This window comes from Gasterosteus aculeatus, chromosome 8 (assembly GCF_964276395.1).
Source record: "Gasterosteus aculeatus chromosome 8, fGasAcu3.hap1.1, whole genome shotgun sequence".
Classification (NCBI taxonomy): domain Eukaryota; kingdom Metazoa; phylum Chordata; class Actinopteri; order Perciformes; family Gasterosteidae; genus Gasterosteus; species Gasterosteus aculeatus.
The window spans coordinates 17,199,443-17,226,910 of NC_135695.1; the positions used below are offsets into that span (position 1 = coordinate 17,199,443).

At 44.7% G+C, this 27,468-nt stretch overlaps 1 protein-coding gene across 1 annotated transcript in view; it reads left to right on the forward strand.

Moving 5' to 3' along the window:
- The window catches only part of agbl4 (AGBL carboxypeptidase 4), a 201,981-nt gene that overhangs the window by 17,650 nt on the left and 156,863 nt on the right, over nucleotides 1-27,468 (forward strand). The window contains exon 3 of the mRNA XM_040184981.2: nucleotides 73-197. Coding sequence (XP_040040915.1) covers nucleotides 73-197 — 125 coding nt within the window. The remainder of the gene's footprint in view (nucleotides 1-72; nucleotides 198-27,468) is intronic.

Sequence of the window (27,468 nt, forward strand, 5' to 3'; positions counted from 1 at the left end):
CCGTGGTTCTGTGTTGTGGTCTGCAGGAGTTCTGCCTGAAGCTAATGTGAGCTGTTTCCATTCCCTCTGCAGGGAACCTCGGCCGGGTTGACTACATCAGTGAGTTTGAGTTTGACCTCTTCATCCGCCCTGACACCTGCAACCCCCGCTTCAGAGTCTGGTTCAACTTCACAGTGGAGAATGTCCGCGAGACACAGGTCAGCACTGTTGCCCCATTGATCATAAAGCCGCCTTTCTCTCCCAATTCATTCCATCTCCTATAACACACACAGACTTCTACTTTAAGGGTGCTAAATTGGTATCTAGCAACTACTTACTCCAAGAATTGAGGCAGTCATTCATTTCCTACACATCTTGTCACAGCATTCAGGCTTGATTCTGCTCCCTGATTGGCCGACAGAGGCAGTCACGTGCCACAGAGATGCACTAAATGTGTGTTCTGTAGGTGTGGCTTTAGAAAGAGGGAGGCCTGTTTTTCCATTGGAATATACAGTAACTGTGCAGCATGAAGAAGAAAAAGTAAAACGGACATTACTGGCATCAGTTTTCTGCTGCAATTTAACTCCTTGACATAAAGTCTTGTGTCTTAGAAACGAAGCAAACCAATAAAATAAGAGCTCCAGTTTAGGGAGAGTGTGAAGAGGGAAAACATTAGGACAGAAGGGCTAAGCTAGAAAGGGGCAGTGAGTACGAGGTTGACAGAGATGAGAGTGAGAAAAAAGCAAACCGGCGAGAGGAAGAAGGCAAGGATGAATCCACTGCATGCTGTTGCTGCTGTCCAGCACAGCCTATCTGAGGCTATCAGGCCTATCAGCTCATCTCCCTGCAGTGCTGTAGTCAGCACTAATCACATTTTATGGCTCTGAGATGAATGGAAGGCCTCGGCTTGGAGCCGGATCGATCCCAGGGCCAGATAGACCAGCACCAGCAGTCTGCATTCTGGGCCAACAGGATATTTGCTGCTGTGGTAAAATGACAGGCAGAGTGTGAGAGATAGACAGAGAGATAACAAGCGGGGAGAGGAACACAGGACAATACATGACAAAAGATTGCTAAGTATCATGTATGTGATCACACTATTTACAGTGGCGCGTGCAGGACTGAGCTTACAGGCGAACAAACATTTTCTTTGCACACTTCCACGCCCTCTCTCTCTCGCTCTCCATAGGCAAGCTTCTTTCTTGAAATCTGTTTCTTATCTGTCCAATTTCCTTCTTGAAAGAGGCCTTGTGTGAATTTAATCTACTCCACTGGAAGGTGTTGTGGTTAAGTGCTGCCTGTGCAATTTGCAGTGTGTGTGTGCATAGACAGGCGCTGTGATTAGATTGCCTGTATGCCTGGATTAGTCAGAATTCACAAAAAGCTTTTCTTTACATCCTAATGGCGGTAATAATGCTATGATTTGAAACCCCAAAAATAATAAAAATAAAACTAGAAATTAAACCGGCAAAGCACAACAATAAATAAACCTAGTAAGTGTAGCTATGTTGGGAGAGGCTGTGCTATAGAGATATCACTGGGTTCCAGGGGAGAACTGGGCTGTTGGAGTGTTTCATCCAGCTAAGCCTTGCTAACTCTCAGCCTGAGCCAGGGGAATGGGGAACAGTAAAAGCCCGTGATATTGGAAGTGAGATGGCCATTTTGAAGGAATGTAAGCTGGTGAAACAGATTTGGTCTGCCTCAATCAGCTTAGCAGCTTTGTGGAAATTGGCTTCACCGTTGCACCGGTTATGATGGATGGCTGGATGGATGAATGTCCCTTTTTTGTATGTCCTTTCTTTTATGTGTTTTTTAGAGCCACTCACTTACCCCAAAAAGCTCGGGCCCATTTTAGTAACATGACCGGGACACTATTTGAGGTTTTGCTTGGTTTGGCATATTTTCTCTGGGAGAAGCAAAAAAAACCCAACACTCCAACAGATGAATTGGTTAAAGTCTCCACTGTGCAACCAGGAGAAAAAACCACCATGTGAAAATTCAGCCGCCAGACAAACAGTTGTCACAACTCTCATTAACTATTTCATTCACTGGCAAACAATGTTAGCACAACCTAGCAACTGCTACTAGTAGTATTCTGTAACACGTTTCCCAGTTCTTTGCCCAGAGGAGTGTTAGTCTGAAGGAATGTTTGGATCGACAGGATAGAAGGTGTTCAGGCTGATATCTGAATGCATCAAATATATCTGAGATTGGCGTTGTTGACTGGGGTTTCTCCAGTTTTCTTTACCACATTCAACATGAAAGAAAGCATGTTATGACAGGCTGAAACCAGTGGAGAGGAGGGATAATATGTAGCAGAAGAGATCTGATGTATGGAGTCATATTCAACAATGAGCTTTTTTTTCTTCTTCTTGTCATCATCGTAGCTGCTTTTTCCCTCTTGGAAACAAACCATCCACTTGTCATGGTCATCCTGCAAAGATATGGTTGCTGTAAACAAACATTGGTTCTCTAAGCATGTCGACATTTAGCCAGTGATGACTTTGCCTTGATTCATGCCACTCACAATGCATTTTGGATGAGAGGGCCCTCATTTCATTTACTCATTAACGTCACCTTTGAAAAAAGTTTTGCTGAAGTTTTGCGGAGCCCTCTGGCCTTAACCTACAAAATGTCACTCAAAGAGAAACGCACCAACCGGGGACAGGCTGAAGTGAGGGACCCAAAATGACTACAAAGAATCACAAATTGACTATAAAAGCACCAAAGCAACTACAAACAGATTCAAAGCAGGTGCCGAAAAACACAAAGACCCTTTGTAACGATGTGAAACTAAATTATTCCATATAGACTCAAAGCAACTACAAAGAGGCTCAAAATGACCACAAAGAGTCCCAAAACAACTACATATAAATGCTAATGAGCTACAAAATAGCCGAAGCAAATCAGAACGCGCCACAAAGACTCAAAACTACGAGAAGACACTAAAAGACCACAAAGATGAACGGAACCGCAGAGAGATGAGTAACGACTACAAAGAGACAGGAAATGACCACACGGAGAGACGGAATAACAATAAAAAGAAGCTTAACTTAAAATGAACGTCTGTGTCTTAGTCGGGGGGGCTTTTGCCAACACGTGTCCACGGGCCCATTGTCTCTTAATCAGTACATGGGAGCAATAGACCTGAATAACTTTCATGAATACACATTTTAAACCGATCCTCCCAGTCTGATCAACCATACACACGTCTTCCATGATATTTCGCTGTGGACATCGGCGGACGTTGCCCGATCCCAACAGCTAGCACTGTTTCATTTCAACTCCGACCCGCGTTACGAGCGGGAACCAGTGGATGAGTCGATACGACACCCCATTGGGCGAGTTGATATGCCGTTCCATTCTGCTGCAGGGGTGTGCTTGATGTCAGCCTCCGTGAAGGGCACGGCTGTGAGCTATTATCATAGGAGCCTTCAGGGAGCCATTCAGAGGAGACAGGCAGTAAAGCCTTGCGCCGAGTGCCTTCAACTCCTCCAGCTCTTCCAACTGCTGCAGGGGTGATTTGTAAGCCTCACTTGTCCAGGGGAAGCGCGCGGTTCTCCATAATCAGGAAAGAGGGCGAGTTGACGCAGAGTAGGACATGTGTTAATCGGAATCCCGAAAGAGCCGGCTGCTTCAGACAAACGCGCACCTCTTTAAATTCATCCTCCGAGATGTTTGAGTCGGACGGCACATAAAGTTAAACATAGAATTGGATGTTAAAACTATTAGACGGCCATTATGGATCTTGTCTCTGGGATGCTAATCAACCCGTTTACTTTATTGCAGCTTCTGTCAGAAACGAACTAGAATCCATTCTGTGAATTATTTAAATGTTCCATCTGATACCACATGTCACGATGCCTAATTGGGTTTAAAAGGCCTTCAAACATCCTCTACAATATGTCATTTTCTAAACGTGCAATTTACTTATCAGTTTGAGAGATTCATCATTAATATGCTGACATATTGTGCCAAAGCAGAGAAAAACAAATAAAGTAAAGGAGAGCGAGTGAGTGGGAGAAAGAGAGAGACAGAGAGACGGGGTGAGAGACGGGTAGTGGATGTGATGCGCGTTGGTTTCTTCCATCCAGAAGAGACCGAAGCAGGATGAGAGAGTAGGAGGAGGATAAGGAGGAGTGGTGCATTTACAAGAAATGACTGGTTCATACACACAGTACATTTCCCTCCCTCCCATTGGCCGCACTTCGGGGAAGTCAGCTGCTGGTTGTTGTGTGTAACATCAATGCCAGCCTGCATAATAGCACTGCTTCCTCAGCTCTGGACAGTGTTGTCCGGCGTGGTAGGCCTATCTCTGCCCTGTCTTGCGTGGATCAACCCATGGCACCTCAACCCCGCTCCGCCGACGCGTGGAGGGACCCTCGCCTCCCCCATGTCCGCTCCACCTCCACCGCCGCCTCCCCCCCTCCCTTGTCCTTCCATGTCTCCGCCGTCGTGTCTGTGTTGTGATGTCCTTCAGCAGTGACGGATGGGAGAAGAGGACAGGCGGGTCTCTAGCGAGCACCATTGGATGAATGTGGGCTAATCATTGCTGGCGTGGCGCGCACGTGACCGAGAGGCCGCAGACAGCTGGTTGCTGGCAGTTTTTTTCCGTGGCAGGACCACATCGGGTCTACCCGTGGTAGGCTGTAAAGCTCCAGTATTCGACTCCTGCCTTTCTACAAAGTACCCATAAGGTCAACAGCAAACACAAGGCGAGGACTCGTGCGTACTCACGAGGATGCACACTGTCAAACTGGCACGCGCACACAAGCCCTTCTACATGCCTGTCGACAGGTCTGCTTGTCTCAGCGTCCATGTTTAGTTTACCCCTTTGCCTTTTCTTCCCCTTCTGCCTTTGCAGCATGTGGCACAAGGTAGATAGGCATGTTTGCTGCGCTTGTGGTCTTCTTCTTTTGGAAGTTCATTCTTTAAGCCTCCCCTCTCTACAGCCTCCAAAGGTGAGGCATTGGCTTCTCTGTGACGCTGCCAAAGGGATTATTTCACTTCACAAACGCACCACGACGAGCCCAGAAAGTTTAGGATCTCAGTTTCAATCCCCCGAAGGAACTTATGGGAAAGACTTGTGTGGTTGTTGAAAGACATACGAGACATCAGACAGTTGTGTCAGGGAGCGTAGGGTATCTTAAGTGACCTTGTTCTGTTAAGACGAACCAAGGCATCCTTCCTTATTGTCAATTCTGATGCTCCCCAGATCACTCCATAATGACATGGACAAAGGGATATGACAACGGCACAGAATGAATTTTCAAATTGTCTCCCTGATAGCAAAATGAGTTTCCTCTGGGTTATCGCTGCTGACGCAAGGTTCCTTATCAAAATTCATTGCTTTATTTTTAGCGTGATTCACTTTAAAAAGGAGGCACAGAGCTTGAGGGCATGTTTGGAACCGAAGCACTTTTATTACGCGGAGACTCGTGCGTAGCTTTTAGCTCACAGTTTCCTGCTTACAGGTTTAAGAATACAATACCTGCCTAATACCACAGTTTTCCTATTGGTCTTTAATGTGCAGGCGTTTCGGTGATTTGTGAACGTTTGGGACCGTTTATGTTTGTGTGAAACGTCATGGAAAGGCTTGCATTTGTGCCATGTTTGGCTGCAGAGGGTTTGGTGTGTGTGTGTGTGTGTGTGTGTGTGTGTGTATGGGAGGGGGTTATAAAATCATGGACAGCCATCAGTAGGCCATCCGTCCGGAGCCCGGCAGCATGGAGCAGTGAGATGTGGCCAAAGGGAACTCCGGCCGCTAATTTTTTCCGAATCAAGGCTCAGAATGCAACGAGCAGTCAAGCGCGCAAGATCTTTTGGTGAAGTTTGGGGTTTTTGTGCACATGTGGAGGGGAGGATTACACCAGATTCATTCACGCTAAAATAAAGGGCACAGAATGCCCTGCAGTTTTCTTTTCACAGTTCTGTCTTGGATGCTGGTGCTGGGCGAGGTGCCAACAGGCCTTTGGAGTCCTTGAAAAGAAAGAACAGGGTTGTATGGCACAGCATGGAATGAAAGGAAAGGTGGTGGGGCTTTGAATGCAGACGGAAAAGAACGAGGGGATAGTGAGAAATGTGAGCTCCTGTAAACTGTTCTTTTGAGATGCTTCGGCTCTTTAGAAAGAGGGTGTTGTTAGCATATTTCCTTTTACCTGTTACACAAAAATAGAATATTCCAAGAAAGTAATTGTGTTCCAAGTGTTTTTGCCGTTTACTATATATTACCGATTCATGTCAATCAATTTCGAGGCCCCCGTTTTGGGGTCAATATGTCTTTTGTATTCGGCACACCTTCACTCAGTTGATGCCAAAAGGTCATCAGGGAAAGAAAGACCAGATGCTATTATTGGGAAATAAGGCAAAGAAGCGCAGAAAGAGGGATGAGCTGCCGAGCAGAGGTTTCAGGCGCAGGCACGGTATGGCGGCGTGGTAAGGGCCTCTTGGAGCTGCTGTGCATCTGCATGAAATGATGAGCCTGGTGTCAGGACATGGATCATCCTTTTACACCGAGTAATGAATACAGATTGCACACCGGATAGAGAGGCTCTGCAATCTGCTGCACCACAAATGAAACAACTGCCGTTCTAATCAAATAGTCTTTTCATGCCAACGCAGCCCTCAACTTGGGCTAAATTCAATTCCAGATTCACAGATTTGTGTGTTGGGGGTTGGAAAGACGCAGAAGGCAAGGGGGAGTTATAAATGTTGTAATTAGAGTATTGTTTAATGTGCACGTGTGTAGACGCGTGCGGTGTGTTTGTGTGTGTGTGTGTGTGCGGTGGCGTTTGGTTGGGAGCCTCCCTGGCATCATGTCGTTGTTAACCACTTGGTTATTTTAGATAGCAGTTGGAGGAATGGGTCCGATCGCACTGTACACAAACACACACTTGTGCACAAACGCACACATTTAGCTAATTATGCCAAATAGTGACTTGGGAGAACACGTTCTCCGTATTTTGTATTTAGGGAACAGCGAGGAGCTTTGGAGGAGAGCCGCAGTGCCTCTTTGATGCTGCTTTTGTTTTTTTGTTTGTGTGGTTTAATAATTTAATCAAGCCAAACGTCCTCCTTCTCTCTGTAACTGTCTGTTGGTGGAGGCTAATTACTCTGCAGATTGTTCTCCTGGTGCTAGAGATGAGAGTTTGGATCCAGAGGGGGGAGGTGCTGATGGCTGTAATTTAACAGTGTGCTGATAGGCTAAGTTGTCTGTCGACTGCTGTTTTATTGTTTCGGGAGGCTGCTGACGAGCCCCTATTCTAATGCGCGCCATCTGATGTAAATGCCTGCAATGTGGATTTTGTCCTTCCATCTGTCCGTCTTTCTGTCAGATGAACACCATCTTAAACATTTTTAAGTATTGTTTCAAAGTTTTAAGTTGTATTATCGTGACAACGCTGACTGATACTAAATGCTCATGAATAAAGGAGTGCTAATAATGCAGCTCATGCTTTGAATTCCTTATATAGCATCGGCGTGACCAACCTAACCTGACTTGGACTTATGACCAAAGACATGACTTGAAACTTGCAAAGAGCACTTCTTCACAAACCCTGCAAGCACAACTTACAAGGACAAAGCGATTGGCCCGCTCTGACCAGGCACTGCACTAGTTAACACAAAATCACCATTGCAGTGAGACCCGCCATTATAACAAATTCCCTTTGATTGATCGCTGATGATAAATAGCTAACTGCTTCTAAATCGTGCCCGAATGTTCCGGGAGCTTTCTTTGCCACAGCCTGTGATTGATACAGTTATTTAACACATAAATAATACAATCTACCTTTCCCCTTTGCTGGCAGGCTGGCATTATTCGTCTGAATCACCGACCATTTAGGCCAGGAGGCTTTGAAAACTGTTCATCCTGCATGATGACTGTGACACCACGTCGTTGAAAAGATCAGAGCGGCATCTTCCCTTTCGAGTTCTTCCCTGCAATACTCTTAAGATTCTTCTCTGTTGCTAATACAATATTAATAGGACGTGATATACTCCTGGGATTGTGGGGTAGTTGAGTTTAACTAGAAAACCATTTTCACTTTGTCTGTGATCAATTTTGTCTCGGTGCAGGCTCGTCTTCCATCTGAGCAAATCTCTTATTCAAATTCCATGTTGCTTTCTTTAGTCAGCATTAAGTACAACTGACCCTCTGAAACAAAGTCATGACGGAACGATACAGTTTGAGCCGGACAAACCATAATAGAATATTGGGGATTAATTGCATCACAGAAGGATCGTAACCATAGTTACTTGAGGACAGGGTCCAACAGCTCGGCAGCACACAGAAATGTGCATCATCGTCTGTATTGGCAAAAAAGAAGAAGTCAGATGGATCACCCCTTGTAGTCGATTTTATCAGATTAGAGCAGAAGAGCAGGATCATGGACCCAAAGCAGAAGCATCTCCATCCCAAGCAGCAAACTGTGGTTTCTGAAAAGTGCCGCCCAATATGGAATCATCCTTCGCCCATATAGCGCCAGCAGGACACCTTATCCCACAGGAGTGGAACAGATTGCAAACGAGTGAGACCCCGTGCAGACGGACTCTAGTTTGCCTGAACCCGGGTTCATTTTTCACACCTACCCACTTTTTAATAGCGTGCACATGAACCCAGTGAATCCGATTGACTCCGCTGTAGTACATCCCCCACGCCTGTTGGTGGCGCTCTAAGGTGCTACAGACAACTGAAGAAAACCGAAGGAGAAGACAGGAGCATGCATATAAGACATGCACGCCGTATACAAACGAAAAGAACTGACGATATTCCCGTAGTACGCATTGTAGACTTGTTAGCACATTCAGCAGGCACATTATCCTTGCGTTCGCCATTGTTGTTATGAAGTGACGCATTGGGGTTAATAAGGGTTCAGCGTGAGGTTGCATGCAATCACGTGGGGCAATCCGATTAGGTATGCGGATAGCGTGCAGACGAACACCAACAGCAATCAGATTTTGAGTTTACTCACTTTTGACCACCGATTCGAGGGAGTGCGGATACAGTGCGTTCGTCTGCACAATAGGGCTATCCGGAGACAGGGTTCACCGGGTTCAGGCAAACTAGAGTCCGTCTGCACGGGGTCTGTAACGTACCTCTCCTGCTGATTTAATCAATCATCGAAATCATCAATTCAAAATATATCCAGCGCTGTGATAGTGCTACATTCTTATGTGAGTGCTCTAGTACAAAAACATATTAGGAATTCTTTGATGATTTCCCATGTAGTTATTGAGGAACGATCCTCTGTTTCATCACTGTGAGATTAGCAGTCGAACTGGACTGCTTCAAATTGTAGAGCAGTTGACTATTGTGGATCAGCCTTAGCGTTCGTTTGTACTCAAGTAACCAAGATCGCCACGACCGAGATGACAACTACTCAGGGCTTCAAAACCGTACTCCACGAACCAAGTGGTAACATCCTTGTGGCTACGTTCTTATATTGATTCTTTGTTCCATGAACTAAAGTATTATTTACATCTCAGACTCTGCATGGAAATCACTTTGGGGGTATTGTCTCCACATATATATTTGCATCCCACTAGTTCCTCTGTCATTGGGATTTGTGTAACGGACATTTAGATGCTTACCTGTGCCATTGCGACTGTCAGAGTGGGCTAACTTCTTCGCTCTAGAGGAGAAACGACCACAGAAAACAGTTCAATATCTGTTCCACCCCTCTTCTATTTCTCCCGGTGAAGTGCTGGCTGCCAAGGGGTTGCTTCAGTGTTGATTCGATGTTGTGGCCTTTTGGAGGGAGACACTTTCAGGCTGTGCTCACACCCCATGTGGTTAGGTCAAGCCGGTCGACCTAGTTTACTCTATGTGCTGTCAATGACACTGGGCGGGGGGCTAGCTGCTGGTGGCATGCCGGTCCAAAGAGCAGGCTGTGAAGTGAAACATTTATAGCTCCTCTACTGGCATGTGCGTACATGCTCCATCACTAATACACTCAAATAGTGTGTGTGTGTGCTCACGCAGGGCTCTATCTCCTGGCAGCACCTGGAGTAGGTGGTGTCAGCACTACGCACTACCGAAAATTAAGACTATGGCCACAAATTTTAGTGCCTGCAGGAATATAGTCAGAAGCTGAATGTCAATAAAACAAAACAGTGATTATAGGCCAGTTGGCTCAAGCGCGCGTGTGTGTGTGTGTGTGTGTGTGTGTGTGTGTGTGTGTGTCTGTCAGAGCCCCTGGGGGATCCAGCTTCCCGCTCTGTGATGCCTTTGGTCACATCTGCTATGAATGTTTCCTGTTACACTGGTGGTAACCTGCCCTGGGTGCGCACACCAGCTCCAACACACACACACACAATAGCAGATCCTGAAAAGTGAATCATTTTTCAGGTGACCTTGGAATTCCATTTACTGCCCATAGAGTTCTGTTTTTGTCCGTAACATTTCATTCATTCCAATGCAATTAGCCGGCGAGCTTCTCCTCAAATACGACATGCGGCCGCAGAAATGTGACCAAAATATTATTATGGCCATCCACATTTAAAAGAGAGTTTGTCAAATAACAATTGCTTGATTATCACATATATGAAATGTGGTACAACTTGTGTATTAGGAAGACCATTCGGAAGGTAGGCATAAAGGCATTGGGTTGGAATGAAAACAAAACGCTCTTTGTTAAATGTGATAAATGCTCAGCTTTGCTCCACTCTCACAGAAAAATATCCCCGTCAAAGATGTCCAGCCAATGTGAGCAAAGTAAACTTTGCAGCGATTCAGTGTAAAACATGCTTCAGATTGGGGATCAGAGTGCGATAGAGACACCTTGCTGCTTCGTTCAGCCGGCGTGTGTGATATCTCCACCGTGGCAACCGCTCTGCAGGAGTTCCTGAGAGTAAACAGATGTTGTTTGTCTTTGTGATGTTGAGGTTTAGCATCTCCAGGGACGCAGCGGACCTGTGCTTTCCCGTGCGCTCGTACAGGAATCAGAGATGGAAAGAGCTCAAACAGATGAAGGCTCTTTCATAATAAAAGTGAATCTAGGCTTTTCTTTTTACACCGCCGGGCTTGTGGACAATATGGTCTCGTATCGCTTTTTAAAAATGAAATACATACGGTCTAAAAGGATGTTCTCGTCACTTGAAACACAGTTTATGGTGACTACATCTTTTTTTCAGATTTCTTTTTTTTTTTAATTGAACCTTTTCTGTCACTTATTTACACCTTTTATAAATTTGTTAAATTAATTATACTGAATTTTCATTTATCCAAAATTATTTATGCTTATTCCTCTTTCAGTCATATTGTTTGCTTGATTGTATTCAGGCTTTATATATTCTATGATGTGTGATGACTAAATAAAAACACGACTACTGTGATATCAGCCATTATGCTGTGACTATTCAGCATAATGGTCCAGGTACTAGCAGACTACATGGAATAGAAATACATTGTTTGAGGGTAAACCCACCCATTGCACCAAAGCTCAATGTGAATATACCTTCATGTGATGAATCTGATTATTCTTTCTGATAGAACGGGGACGCCTGCATATAGGATATCAAAAAGGACGTCCATAAATAGCAAGAAACTTGTGTTCCCCGTCACTTTAATTGTCCTGTCATCGTTAGCCAACATGGAACGATGACAGGCCGCGCTGTCAAACCCGGAATCTCCAAAGAGAGGCTTTTGGAGGCTAGCCTCCGTGGTTACTGGATCTGGCAAGCACACATCAGTACACTAAAGGCCTCAAATGTCAAGGACCAAAGGAATGAGGGAAAACATGTAATAGGGGAAGACATAGATTTAAAAAAAGACAGTGAGGAGGGGGAAGTTTTGTGTATAATGAGCACTTGGAATGTGAGGATTGCTGAATTAATCAGACTGCTTGAGCTCATACAGAGTAGGCAGAATGCTTTTCATCTGACAAATGTGTAATTAAGAATGATTTTATAACCCCCTCCCATACACACGCACACACACACACACCCCTTGATGGACTAGAGGTGGGTGGGTGGAACAAAGCATTTTTTGTGCTTCCCTGCGTGTGTGTGTGTGTGTGTGTGTGTGTGTGTGTTATTGTGTGTTTTGAGGGAGTGTGTACAAGTAGGAGAGTGAGATGGAGGCTTTAATTACAGTCCTATTAGAATAACACAGGCCCCCATCGCTCACGGATACCGAGTGATAGGACTGGATGTTTTCATTTTGGCGTGTTGCCTTCTTTTTTTTGTCTTCTAGATTTGACACCATGTTTTTTCAGCCAAAACATGTGGATTTTAGAGATTGTTTTTCTCAGCCCACACGCACGACATATCTATTTTGACTCTTTTTTTATCAGCAACCGCAGAGATGGTTGATCACTAGCTTTGGAAAGCCTTCCTACAGATTTACTTTTACTCATTGTGGTCTTTCAAGTTTTGTTTGACATGTGTTTGGATTTCAAGAATTGTGAAGGTGTGTGGGCAAAAATAACTGGCTACAGGATCCCCCTTAAGGCTAACTTTGTAGTTAAATCTCCACTGAAAAATGCAAAGCGCATATGTATTGGTTTAAACTGATTATCTTCCGGATCATTCGTCACATTGCACAGCTAAAGCTCAAAGTAACATAATATTAAATGGTTCAAAAGTCAAAATAACACATAGTTACATTTGAGCTATCATCACTATTTAGTTAGCGCTTGCACCAAAGAAAATAGACCTCATTTCTTTTGAATAGGTCCCTCAATGGTGTGGCTTCAGGTTATTTAAAATTAGGTCAGCCACTGGTACCCATAATAACAAGTGTTCTGTTGTTATAGCTCAGTCGTGTTCTGTGGTATGGCAGCATTTGTGTATTAACTTCAAATGTCAAATCGATCACCAGTCTTTAACTGTGTGTGTGAGCTGTGTGAGTGTGAGAAACTTAACGTGGGGTAAACTAGCCACATGACGTCTTTTTTCACCTTTAAAATGTTACCGTGGTTATAACAATTAAAGACATTATTATTTTCTTTCACAGGCGGATTTGCCTGCACAAGAAAATGGAAGTTGAAATGTCATAAAGGCCGATTTTAAAAAAAAGAATTCAGTTACCAAGTATAGAAAAAAACGGCAGATTTAGTTTCCACATCATTCTTTGTCTGACCTTTGAGCTCATACCGTAAAAACCTGTTGGGTTCTATCGTTGTCTTTGGGGGTCCTCGCTGCGCAGCTTAGACCATTTACTGTGTTTGTTCTTTTACATTTTGGCCGGCTGTTTAGTAATAGAGATTGAGTATTTACCTTCTTTCTTGGCTGGAAAGATGGACTCAGTACACTTTTATAATACTTATAATACTATTTGTCAAAAATCCATCCATCGCTATGGATACCTTCTAACCTAAATGCTCACGAATTACATCATTACTACTGTTAGATGATAATGAAAAGTTTCCGTTCAAATTATTGTCTGGAAGTCTTATTTTATTACCATATCTGTTGTTGACAACTACTGATACTGTATGTGTGTGTGTGTGTGTGTGTGTGTGTGTGTGTGTGTGTGTCGCTGGCTCAGTAGATCCCCAGCTGTCCGTCATCAACCCAACTGCATTAACCTCGGCCCCTGTGCCTGCAGGGCCCACCACTTCCATTTCTCTGCAACAAATACAGGTCCTGGCCCCGGGCACCCCGGCAGCCAGCATAGTTAATGACTTATTTACTGTTTAATGGCTGTATACCGCAACACAACAACAATTAATGAGAAAAAGCCACATTCACAAGCAGTGGGGGAGCCAGGTGGTGGAGGTTATTTTCTCCTGCTAACTTTATCAGAGCTCTGCCTCCTGCTCGAGCCTGATAAACTCCCGCACACCTTACCTGGAGACGGACAAGCTGACAGCTGCAAGGACAGCTATACTTTTAAAGACTCTGGGACAGAAAAAAAAGACACATAGCTTGGGTTGACCTTGTTTTCAACAGAATATTTCTACTCTCTTCTTCTCTATCCCACAGTGGCTTGAAATAAACCGTCCAGTCACTGTGTGGCCTTGTTGTAATAAAGTTATCGATCTTTTGTACTCCTCCCTGTTGCTTTTAAAACCGGGCAAATGAAAAATGTGACACGACTGACTGAAAATGCATCTTTTTTTAATCATCCTATCCTTTTTTTTCCCCCCACCTGCTTTTTATCACCTTTTCTTTCTTTCCCACAATCCCCTTTCTTTTCTTTCGTCCCTGTGTTGTTCTCCCCAGCACTCTTTAGCCTTGTGGATACCATCGCTCATGCAGTGAGCTGTTGCAGACACTTTGTTGCTGACCATGGTGCTGAAAGCCTCCTGCCTTCCAATTTCCACAGTGTTCATTTCATGGTTCATATACCCTGTTCTCCATTTGTCAGAGTGCCGTTAGCCCCCACGCTTATTTCTTTAACCCCTTCCATTACAAATAATAACAAATCAAATGCACATTTGTTTCACCTCCCAGTCACAGCTCTCCAGCCGCTGTCAGGCTTTGAATTAAGGTGGGTGGCATGTGTTACGCGTCGGTTGAGCCGGGGGCAAAACGTGTTGCACGGAGTTATCAGGTTGTGTGAATTTTGTGCTGCTGTGTGGTTTTCTGAAGCCGTATTATGTTGCACTGTCTTGCACTTATTGTTTGTGGTGTTTGGGAGCCATTAAAAAAAGGCCAGTGTGATACAAGATAATGCGCAGCTGCTTGTTTATTAATTTCCCATGCTAAATCCCCACTTATCTAAACCCATGTAAACTCGTGTGCTGCCTCCATCTGGCCAAATTGGGATTTTAATTTCCACAAAATAATACAAGTAGGTTTGTAAATGTGCCGTTAAGCACTTTATGTTACCTAAAACTGGTAACTTTGGAAAACAAAACAACCTCCTTTCTGGTACTTGTCATTTTATCCTGACAGTACATGAAAGTTATAATCTGAGGTAAAAAAAGATCTAGTTCTTTCGCCTCGTTTGAGCGTTCCTAACAGCATTTACTCAGATTTCCCCCACATGAGGAGAAGAAGCAACCAATGAGAGCCGAGAAATCCTTAATGCAGCTGTCACGCACCTTGTGAAGTTTCGTCACAGCAGACAGGGGCGATCATCTGCATTGCCTAAGTCTTGCGTCAAATGTTTTCATAAACTGTAAGATGAGCAATTTGTGACCCATTTGGCAAGTTGAAAACAGTCGAGGCAAAAGCCAAAATGAGGCAAGAAAAAGAGCAATGCAGTAACAATATCTTTATTTATATTCAATCAGCGCTTACTAGTGTGACACTGTGATCCATGTTCCCCAGCTTCAGGAGTTGATTGACAGCTGCGTTAGAGACTCCTCTACTCCGATTGGTGCATTTCCCTCTGACTCAGGGGAATCCCGCAAGCAGATTATCTTTCTCATCTACCACCGGGGTGTAGTGACAACAAAACCCCGAACAGGAGCATTTTCATATGAACTTTATCCCTCTGCTTCAATTGTAAACCACATTACAAACACACACAGACACATTTACAGCATTTCAATGAGATGTTGAGCGGCAGAGTATTTCATCTCAACATTCCTAAAATGTTTTTTTTCCGACATCAAAGTCGGGAGGCCACAGAAGCGCGGGGTTGTGTTTATTATAAATGTTAAATAAGAAATATGAATATTCCATTAGCTTAACCGCCAATACATCTCCACAGCTCGTTACGGCGCGCTCATTCTCAATTTCATTCCACGCGATGTCCTTTATTTGGAGGGCCGCCTGTTTTGCTTCCAAATTGTCCTTCATGCCAAGCTGCATTTGTAAGCGGCGCAATGCCAGACGCTAAGTTAATGTCTTTTTCAATCTATCTGCCCCACAAGCATCCCACTCCCTCCCTTCGCCGTCTGCCTCTGGACTCCCTCCGGTCCCTTGTGTGTTTAGGACAATCTCTGTGCCTCTCATCTTCTGCCCGCCTCCGTATACCTGGCTTCCCATTGCCCCTGCCATCATTCCCCCCAGGTCTCGATAAATAACCCTGCACCTCTCTGGCCCTCGGCTCTGCCGGCTGTTGCTGGAGCGCATTTGTTAAGAAATCAACTGCTGCAGTGGGGAAATTGATACGGTTTCAATGTGCTCTGGGCAATAGAGTTTTTGTGTTGAGGTAAAATGCCACAACACGGGCAGTTGTTGGAAAGTTCAGATTTGTAACAACAACAACAGAAAAGGAAACGGAAAAACACATCAGCTGTCCCATCGATCAACATCCTTTAAAAAGAACAGCTGCTGGTACTTTCTCATTGAAACGCTGTAACAAAACGTCGGGTCAGACCGTTAATTACACGAAAACAGACAGCAGTGTAATAATGAATGATAGTCTGTTAAATAAAGGGACACACAGTTACCCCAGAGATTAAATCACTAGCTAGTTGGGCTTCGAAAAAAGAAACTTCATTAAAAAATGAAAAACTGTTTAGTCTCCTCCGTTGCTCCAAAAACAGGCTAGTGATCAGATGAGACATCCCCAGATGACCAGGTAAGAGCAAGAAGCAAAAGATCCCCCCTGAAATCTGCCATTATCCAGATGGCACCATTAGCGATTAAGCCAGCACATTTCTCCCCTCTTATAATTGACTCCATAGGCTATTAGGCAGGTTGGCACTAGGCTAGGTCCACTGGTGCACACTCCAGATGTTCGTGTGTGTGTGTGTGTGTGTGTGTGTGAGTGCAGTAAGCAAGAGGAGGCGAGATGGTTTGGCTGTTGTGGGTGTTTGTGGAGGGTCCAGGGCCGCTTACAGATGGACACGGGGCGAGGTGGGTGCTGAGAATAAGTCACATTCAATTATATCAACGTCTCTTTCAGTCTGTCTCTTCGTCCCTCTGTCTCACTGCCTGTCTCCCTTTCTTTCTAGCCTTGGGGGAGGAAAGATTACAGTGTTCTGTTTTCTGTTCAAGATCATTGTCCCTGCTTTTTGGGTTTATCTGAAGATTAAATTATCTCTCATCCGTTGTCTGTTTTAGTGTGCGTAGGCAAAGTGATGTTTGGCAAACATCATTAAGTGCGGTTGCTTTTATTACAACACAAATGATTTACTTTACATGCTGTAAAATGCACCAGCTCTACAGTACATCACTTCCAACAACAATTCATAGAGAACTATGATGACAAAACTAAATCATGGATCAGATTTAAGCAAATAAACCCGGTCTAGAACATGTGTGTCCCCGGATAATTGCCGCTATCTTATTGTTGTGCCGTGGGTTCTGCTGTACAAGTTCTAGTTCTGTGTCACCAGTTTCATTAAGAGTTTCCTTGTGTAGCACTTTATCACAATCAAAAGCCTGAAGTCGGCTTCCTGCCGGGACTGACCGAGAGAGGTGGAGAGGATTTACAGATCCAGCCGGCATGAAAAGGCTTTTTAAAAAGTGTTTGTATTACATTACTGAATGGACTTTCAGCAATCCTTTTATAGCTAAAAAAAGAGCTAAAATCCATCAATTATTCATGTCCCCAAGGCTGGTGTTAAAGAGGAGAGGTGCTCTAGGGTTTCCATCAGCTATTAGTAAACAAATCAATGCTGCAGGCTGAGCGCCTTGTCAGTACAGAGCCTCCTGCCCTTTACCGTGACTTTCAGGGCGAAGTCAGAAATGGACCTACATGACACATGACACCCGCTCACGAGGAGGAAAAAGGGCACGTGGAAAGGAAAATCCAAGGTTTGTTTAGTTGGAGTGGGTTGGATTAAAAAATTGAGTTTTACAAAACGTATGCAGGAGTCCTAATGCAAAGACTGTGCTTCAGGGACTGCGACACTTAATTTATTCATGGCATCAATCTAATTTGTGAGAACGGTTGTAGTTACATTATCACCCCAGCTCGGTTGTTCCGACACATTATTCCTCCGTGAGCAGGCTCTCCCGAATTTGTCACGTCCCTCCCAACAATAGGTGTTTGATGTAATCAAACAGCGCAGTTTGAAGCCCCTAATGCGATTCCTTTGGCGAGATACATTGTAATTTGGTATCACCGTAATCATGAACTGAATTGTGAACTGTCTGTTAAGGAATCAAATTAACCGGCTAGAAGATGAGTAATATCATTGGGAACCGGGAGAAATCAATACAGCGCCGCTTGTCGTCTCAGCGTTGACCTGAATCCGGCCCGGATGTGGATCTATGGGGGATTCGGGCTTGATTCAATCTGGTGGCGGCAACTCGCTCCCTGTCCCCTCCACGTGGTTGACAACAGCTCCGTCTTGATTTCGACTGCCGGGGGTAAAGTAGCTCTGAGGAAAGTAGCCGCAGCTCCATTTTATCCATTGGATCCTAACGTGTAAGCCCCCATACGACGCCTCAGACCGGTACAGCGTATCATTGTTATCACTTTCAGCTCCCTGTGACAAAGTTAAGCTCTGCGACGAGCCCCGCACACCACGTCAGCCCCTCCGCACGTCCTCGGCCGCGCTGGCAAATGGTTGCACGGTGGATCGTACGGGGATCCTCATCCTCATAGGTGCAGCCCACCCGGGATAGCTCCACCCTGACGGAGGCATGGTAGTCCAAAGAGGGATGGTGGATGAGGAGGATATTTTTTGTCTATCTACTTGAATTTCCTTTATTGTTTTACAAATATACTATTTTGATCCCTTTTAATCCCTTCTTTCTGTTTACAAATAGAAGTATTTCACGTTTCTTTTTTTAAAAACTCCATTAGCTGAAACCAACCTGTTGAGGGCTCAGGTCGACAAACCCCCCCCCCCCACCAGCTGTCTTTGTTTAAGGCGCATTGTTTTGTTCTATTGAGCGCTTGACATTCCACCACGTTCTCCATGGACCCCTGAAAAGAACTCCATTATGAGAGCAGATGGTTCCTGACCATTATTTTACCTACACAGATAGATAGGATTAAAAAGCCCAGTTTAGGCTGCACTCAGGGAATCTGAGTTGAGAGGAAAGAGCACCTCTAATTCCAAGGAGAGCCCAATGTCAAGAAAATCAATACTCCCACCCTCTCCCTAAATCAAAGCCTTTTTTCCTCCTCCCTGCACAGTTCACTCAGATAAAAGCTTTGTGTGTTGTCGTGTCAAATCAAAGCAGGTGTCACATGAGAGCAAACCGTTTCATTATTTGGTTTCATTTAAGTCACTCATGAAGCGCAGCGGCTCCGCCTCGAGTCTGCGCCTCGTAATTCCCGAGTATTCTTTCAATTCAGGAGTGTCTTTTTATTGGATTGAGGCAGATTCAATTGCGCACATTGGGTCGTCTGTAAGGGAAGCTCGTAAAGGTTATACAGCCCAGTGAACGGCTATCTCATTCGCCGGCAGCAGAGGGGAGCGGGTCCCGGGAGCCGCCGGGGGAATGGACGCGGGGAAACAAATGGCTCTTCCCGTCTCGTTTTTCTGGGTTGGACCGATAAGGTGCGCCGGGGCCCGTCTGAAGGGTGATTACTCGGGCGTCTGTTAACGAAGTTCGTCGGCGATGACGAGCCGGTACAGTTATATGTGCAGCATTGACGTTGTGACCAACGCCTCACCCTTTAGCTACGTCACCTGCTGCACCCTTATTCACTGAGCTGTGTTGACACCCACTTAATTCCCACAGGTTATTGCACATCCTCCTCCACTTAAGTGTGTCTGTGTGTGTGTGTTTGTGTATTTGTGTATGCATGTGTGCGGAGGGGAAGTGGAGGGATGTCATTGCTAGCCTGGAAGAAGATGGGGGGGGGGTTCAATGGGGGCGCCCACGGTGGCAAAGCCATTTCCAATAATGTCCTCTTCCTGCAACGACAATTGTGTTTAACCCCAATGGCTTCAGCTGCCCACTATTTGTCATCCCACCTCCTCCTCCTCCTCCCTCGCCTCCCTCCATGCCTCCACACACACACAGGCTGCAGGAATGACAGCGTGGCTCACGAGTGCGTGGCGCATACATCGTCTGACTCATGCTGCTGCCCCCTGTTAGAGGGACGGACGTAGAAGTGGTCAAACCGTCGGCCCGTTGTTACAGTACGGACTCGAGGGCTATTGTTTCGGTGTCCAAAGCATCGGATTTGGAAAAAACGGACATGTTCCAGTTTCCTCGTGTCAAAGTCAGGAGGCTTGGCTGAATTAACACCTGCTTAAAGTACTTAAAAATGTCAGTTAATATCCATCTTTTGAATATTTTGTACTGTCGTTAGAAAGGCAGTTTTTAAACGGCTGAATGAGAAAACGTCATTGCGGCCTCGTTCTTTTTACTCGTACTGTGGCGTTCAGCATTTAAAGCGCAGCATTAGCTCTTCAGTACGTATCACAAACTTGTGTTTGCCACAGAGCCTACTTTCTAATCCTGAATGCAATGGGAACGTTCATTTGAAGTTCTATCAAAACAAATACTTTTTTGTATACTTACTTCATTCAGGCTGTACAGCTTTAGGAAATAAAGTTTGGTCCTCTCCGTCCCTCCATATTTCTTTCTTTCATTCCTTTACCACATGTCTCTTTTCCCCTCTCTAACCCCCCCCCTGCTCCCTATGTCCCTGTGCTGGGGAGCTGCATGTGGAGGTGATTTATCTGCGGTACTCTCTGAGATCCCAATGCAGTGGCACACACCAAAACGTGCACGGACGCTCGAAACACACACACACACACACACACACACACAGAGGTAAGGCTGCAGCTGTGATGTATTTTAATTACAGTTTTAGTCAGAAGTGATTAAGGTTTTATATCTAGAGGGAACGCTCAATAACCCCCCCCCCCCACCCCTACAGTGCGTGCACAACTACACATTCACTGACACACATACAGAGAGAACAACCTGTTTCATGTCTTTGTGACACAATTAGTCTTTTTCCGTTAACTGCCGTCACAAAAGTTCAGTTTTCTTTTACTAGCAGGAAAAAGTTTGATCGCAGTGAGGTTTTATATTCACATATTAGTTATATGCAATGTAGTGTTTCACAAGGACTTGATCTGGTAGTTTTAGTACAGAACCCAACAATTTGTCTTTGATATCTAACTTTAATGAGTATAAAAAAAACAATACACAAAGGACTTAGACTTGGAATGTCAACAACTATTTGCTGCCAACAGAACGCGGTTGGCACTCAGCAAGTGTTCGATACACAGACATATTTATTATTTTCTAAGTGAGTCTCTAACTACAGATGGGTAACAGTATTCACAATCCAGTATCACACATGCTGCACCCCCGCTCTTTAAAAAAAAAAGAAAACTGTTTTGGCACAACGGGGGGTTTTGAATAAGATATCAACGAGTGAAGGACCCATGGTGAGAAGAATGTGCAATGGGATGAAAAGGTGATCAGTGCAGACACAGATTTCAACAGGGTTGAAAGCGCGCTGAGAAATGAGGAGAAATAAACGCGTTGGCGCGGGCGTGTGCATTGGTGAGCAGTGGAACCGCGCGTGCGTCTCAGGGAGCGCATGCGCGGCACAGATGGAACGACTTCTCAGGGATTACCGTGTAACGGGAAGAGGAGAGAGGTGGTAATTGCATTTTAATTACAGTGTTGATGGTCGTGTGCTCCGCCAGATGGAAGGCTCTTTCCAGATATAAGCACAAAATAAATCAGCCCGCCGGAAAATAAATCAACCCTTAGGTGACGAGTTACCTGGCCGACTGAGTCCCTAACCGGGTCTCCAGTCGCAAATGACGCTGATTAGTTTATTCTGGTTGATATCCAGCCCAGAACCCTCACTCAGCACTTCAATAATGTAATGACGGAGGGTCATATTATTTTAAACCAATCCTGCAGTAGTTGTCACTTTTTAATATTTTCTTGGATATGTTGCTTGGGATGGCAGAATCATTTTGTTTTTCCTTTATATTTTTACTTGATAATGGCGGTATGACATGTTTCCCCGGGAGGCGCTCCCACTGCGGCGTTACGAGAGTGACCTTTGGCAGCTCGCTTATTAAGATGGGTGTGCCAGTCGTGAACTCAAGGTCTCACCGTCCCAGCTTAATGAACCAAATATGGCTGCGATGTGGTACAGCAGGAGTCAGCGATTTTTCAAACTCATTCGTACTATCAGGGTCATTCCTTTTAATAATTTGGACTTTTCAGCATGAAGTCACACTGAAGTTGCATATTCGGTATGCAAAAGATGATGATTTTATAATGGGGACGAGCCCAAAAGAGCAGTCGCCTTCTGCTCCAAATATGTTATTCATCACACTTTCTGTGGAATTTGTTCGCGCGGCTTAAACAAACGTTTCATTTTCAAACACCGCGAGTTACGCTGTGTTGCTGGTTTGAGGTCAGGTGAAAGAGATAAACAACAACTTTGGTTCCCCCGATCAAGGTGAGCCGCCGCCGGCTGTGTGCTTGGCGACAAAATGACCCTTGCGGTGGTGCGAATCTGACACGACCAACAGTCCTGTGGCTCCGTGACCTGGAGCTGTTTCTCCCCCTTTCTCTCCTTTGCGTCTTTGCTCCTCACAAACTGTCTGAGGGAGATAAGGAAGGCCTGATAAGCTGACTTCTGTCAAAATGCTCCCCCATCTGTGCAGCCCTGCACCTCAGAGGGGAAAATATTATTTATATATCATCTCTAATGGGTTCATGATAGAGAGGTAGCAAACGCCTGCTGTCTTTTCCTTATATGCCGGAATTGCAACAAGGGCTTTTAAATTGCAAAACGGGGGGGATGGTGCAGAAACATGAGGTCTGGAGTCTTCTTTCCATCATTAGACACTGTGTCTTCTTTCTACACAATAGCTTGTTGGATATTTCACCCATTAACTCACACAGTGAACGTCTAGCTACTTTTTAACCTTATAATTAACATTGCTCAGGAGCACCTTCTTTGTTTGTTAGCTTGTGAATGCCCGCTTCATTGTGCGTATGGTTTATTTTAACAAATGAACCGACTGTAGCGGCATTCATTTTTTATCAAGCGCACAGACAGAATGATTGCTGTTGTGGTATTTTTGAGTCTTGAGGTTCATCAAATGTAGAAACCATCAAGGGTAATTTGCAGAGATATTACTTGTGTTGCTCGTGATATTGTAAGTGAAGCAGCATGATTTAAAAACCCGATGACAGCTCAGACAAACTGTTCAGATGTTTTGACTGTTCAGACTATACAGATTTGGAAGGTTTAGAAACTGCAGTAATAAACCAGGCTGGCACAGAATAATTGCCCTGTGTTGCCTCTCTTTATTCATTTCAATGTCATAAAGCAATGTAATTGTGGCAGAATTATGTTCAGAGACGTTACATAAACACCCAAAACATCTATTCAAACAGAACATGAAGCAAATATCTAGCAGATAAATGTTCGTCTTACCCATAACCATGGAAGTGATGGTAATATTGGTGAAATATACCATGTAACAACAAATCTATATTTATTTTGAATTGTTTTCAGTGCATGGTTTGAAATAAAAAAAACCTCCTCATTCTTTATTGCCGTCATGTGCCAGGGAGAGTGTGTATTTAGTGGGATTAGAGTTGGCTGGTCTGTTCGGGTGGTGTCCGCTAACACACGTAGCTCGGTCTAATCTGCTTACTATTGACTGGAAGTCCAATAATCCCTTTATGGTTGAGAGGAAACATCACTGCAGCAGCGAGGGGGGGGGGGGGGGGGACTATCCAGTTGACCAGCTTTCCAGTGCATGGCACCGCTAGTTATCAAACAGTCGGTGTCTAGTGATGAGATAAGGAAAGCCACCTCTTGTATAAATATCATAAAATATGTTTAAGTATATATAACGTTAAATACTCAGGTCAATACTTAAACAGGATTTTTTTTTAAACAGAGAATGTCTTTTTTTGTGTGTACATTTCAATTATATGGAGAACATTTGATGGCAAAATAAGTAAAACATCAAATAAAAAAAAAAGATATTTAAGGAAATAACAGAGGCAAATAAGGTAGAGGCAAATGTTTCAAAGTCTCAAATGAAATCTATTGTTCTCGTGTATCAACGTACAGCACCAGTCACACTTTCTCATTGAATTGTACCAGCTTTTAACTGCTGTTGTATTTCAGATGAAAATCTCTCTGATAAGTTACTTCGCAAAGAAACAAAAGGCAAGCTGTCTTTAATCAACTCGAGACAAATAACAGAGGCAATAAACAGACTCGGCTTGTTAAACCCGGCTCATGTGTCATACATTAAGCAGACACATGGTAAAATTATGCACGCTTGTTAGCTTCTGTGAGTAAACCGAATCATGAGACACTTTGTGCCTCTCTAACATTAGTGAGCTGCGTATTTGTGGTGTTTCCTTACGAGGAACGGGCCTCTAACTTTCACCAAACTTTAAATGCACATCTGTCTTGCCCCTTAATAATTAGAAGACGTGGTATGGATCATTGAAAACTGATGCGCTCTACAGAATAATCTCATTTCACTTCCAAACAGTAAAACTTACTGACCTTATGAATAGTGCAGTTATGTATCACGTGTTGGTTTGGGACGTGACGTCATCCCATCGCTCTGCCAGTTTCAGTTTGAAAACACGCATATCCCAGAGTCACAATGATCCACTTTACCATTTGTATAAGCAGGTGTACACATTTGTTTGTTCTGCAGTTTGTGCGTTGTCTTTAAAAAGGAGACAACCGAGCAGCACACGCCTGATATGTTGGCCTGCTTTATTGTCTAATTTACTCAAAATACAATCGTAATTTATCATGCTGTATTGTAACAGAGCTGAAAGAAGCAATTGAGACCCTGAGGTCATGTTTACAATGTTGGCATTAATAAGTGAGTATTTTCTTTCTTCTCATAGACTTTGATACAATGTGAATTCATTTTGTAACCACAGGACCGACGTCCGGTGTTTTCAAAGGTTCATGTCACTTCCACATTGACTTTTCCGACGCATTGGTGATCGCCTGGGCTGCACATCAAGCTGTACGCTCTTGTTGAGACACAGCAGTGTTCATAATGAGTAAAATGGCTCCTCGCAGACATTCCAGTATTTGAAATTCGACAAAATGATGGCCTCTTGAGAGCGCAAACTCCTTGCTTCCTTCTTGTCGTCTTTCTGTGTTACACGCAACGACGCGCTATACACACACCCTTTTGTGTGCGCACACAAAAACACACTTGCATCCCTTGTCTCTGATGTGCCAGCGGTTGTTGATAATGAGATTCCTACAGGATGGGAAACTCCAGGGAGACTGACTGATGGCCCACTTTAAACGCTGCAGTCTCCCTCTCCTTTTTCTGTCCTTTGAGACACAGCGGATGAAAGCGGAATGGGGAAGGACAGTAAAAACACACTGGATCACACGCAGTCACATACACCCGCACACATAAAACAAAAAAAGAAAACACTAAGAAATATGTGGGGCCTTCCTGGAAAAACACTGGAGGGATCGAGCGTTTGTCGATGATTTTTTTCTCGATAGAGTTACAAAGAAAACCTCCTTAGTTGCCATATATCCATAACTCCGAACTGAATGTCTCCACAAACTGTCTGAATGAATATTTATTCGGGAATTGATATGCATGCCTCTGTTCACGTGCATCTGTCTGGATGTGTCGGATGTGTTGTGTCTACGACGGGGGCCCCGGCGAGGAAGGCGATAATTACGCGCCTTTCGCTGTCATGTCAGGTTGTCTCCTCATAGTTATGCGCGCGCTTCCCGGCGGCTCGGAGGCCCTGTAAACGTGTACAGTATATCTCTCCCGTTCTCCGGTTTGATGAAGTACCTGGTGCCGCGCAGGACAAACACAACTAATTTCCTGTCACTGCTGTTGGACCTCGTCTCTATTCTCATTTCCTCCCTTTGCTCAGAACACAATGATACCACTTTACGGTGCATCCAGAGAGGCACGCTGTTGCTTAATGTATTTTTTTTCTTTTTTGCTCACGAGGTCCTTTTTGGAGGGGTTCGCTCATCCAATCTTCGACGATGCGCGGACGTAAGCGGCGGCGGGATTGTTTGGAGCTGCCAGCTATCTGCTGCAGGAGTCATATGCGCTGAGGTTAGATAGGAACCAACGTGCACGTAGCACAGGAGATGTATGTGACGTGAGAGGTTTTTGTGGCTCTTTAAGAGGAACCGCGGCTGTTTTTAAGACTCAGATGTAATGAGACGGTCCGAACACATTCGTAAACACCAATAACTCTCAAGACAAAAAAACTTTGAAGAAAATAACAAGGAAGTGGATCGGGAAAGGCTCCTGTGAAAGTCGTATTAGTTCCTCTGCGATATCTTTTTCCTCTCGAATTGAATTACAATTCATATGTGAGCTCAGTACAAGCCATGTGCCACGGTGAATTTGGAGAACCACTTTTCTTGCAAGCCTCTTTCCTCCTTCGCTCTCAACAATAGTGACATCAGGAGAAGCCGTCGCTTGGCTCTCACAGAGCAGCCGACAGCAAACAATCCTCCACGGTCTAAAAGTACGGAGGAGTTGACTTCGTCTTGTAGCCAGATGCCGAAGCTCCCTGTCAGTTCAGGACTAGGGAGTTTGGGTACCATGAGATGATTGACTGATTGGAGCGTTCCTCACTTCTTAAATCATATTCCCAATGCGAGGTGTGCAGTCTGAAGAAATAATCCTGTCTAAATGGAAAACATGGCTCGGTCATAATCCAGCTGCCTTTCTGTTCCCGGAGTGTCTTCGTTAAACAATCTACCACGGTAATGAAGTGCTAATCTGCTCAGCTCTTCACACAAAGCATCTGCATGTCTCCAAGAGGGAGAACAGGTACACAATGGAGTGCACTTTGCTTTGTTTGCATGTTGCATTTCTTCAAGGCACTCGAACGTCAATCACAAAACAAGGACGACTTGGACGGCCACAGAGTTTGAGTTGGCCGGGGCGGCGGGTTAAAGAAAGACCAGCAGCCCGTTTTCACATCCTGTAGGCCGGTTTCAGCCTGTACAATCTGATTGCATTGCCTACTTTTTAATAACATAACATTTTATCTATCAACAGTTTTTTCCAATCATGTTCCAGCCGCAGCGCCTACATTTCACCGCCGTGCACCGTAATCTGCAGCATTAGCCGTCCGACCATATTAGTCCGTTTGCACTTTCGCCTGTTGATTAGAGCGCGTGTGAAATGTGACGGCTGCTGGCTGGTAGAAGGCCAGCGGGTGCCTGAGGTGGGAGCGGGAGATTTCATACCCGCACACGTCCACATTCAGATCATGATTTATTACTCGCCCCCCCCCCCCTTTACCACACACATACACAACCTCGGAACATGTGGACAACCACACCTTGTGACCGGAAAAGAGATCAGCACGAACATAAACACGCACACACCCGTGCAAGCATAATATCTGGCATTTAGGAGAACAGAACACCCCCCCCCCCCCCGCCCCCCTCTCCCTCTTCCAGCCTGGAATAGAATATGACTCTGATGAGCGTACGCCGCATGGATCCATATGCTCAAACGCGAGCTGTCACATGTGGGCATTTGTGTGTGTGTGTGCGCGCTATAATTAATCACATTCTTAATGTGTGTATTCATGTGTAAGTGAACTTCAGTTCTTCGGGCAAAGTGAGAATTTTAATATATTTTCTTACCCAAGCAACCAAAACAGCCGTATGTGAATCTGCAGTGGGAAAGCGGAGTACAGTATAATTACGTGTGATTTACAACATACGACTCTATAGCAGATTTA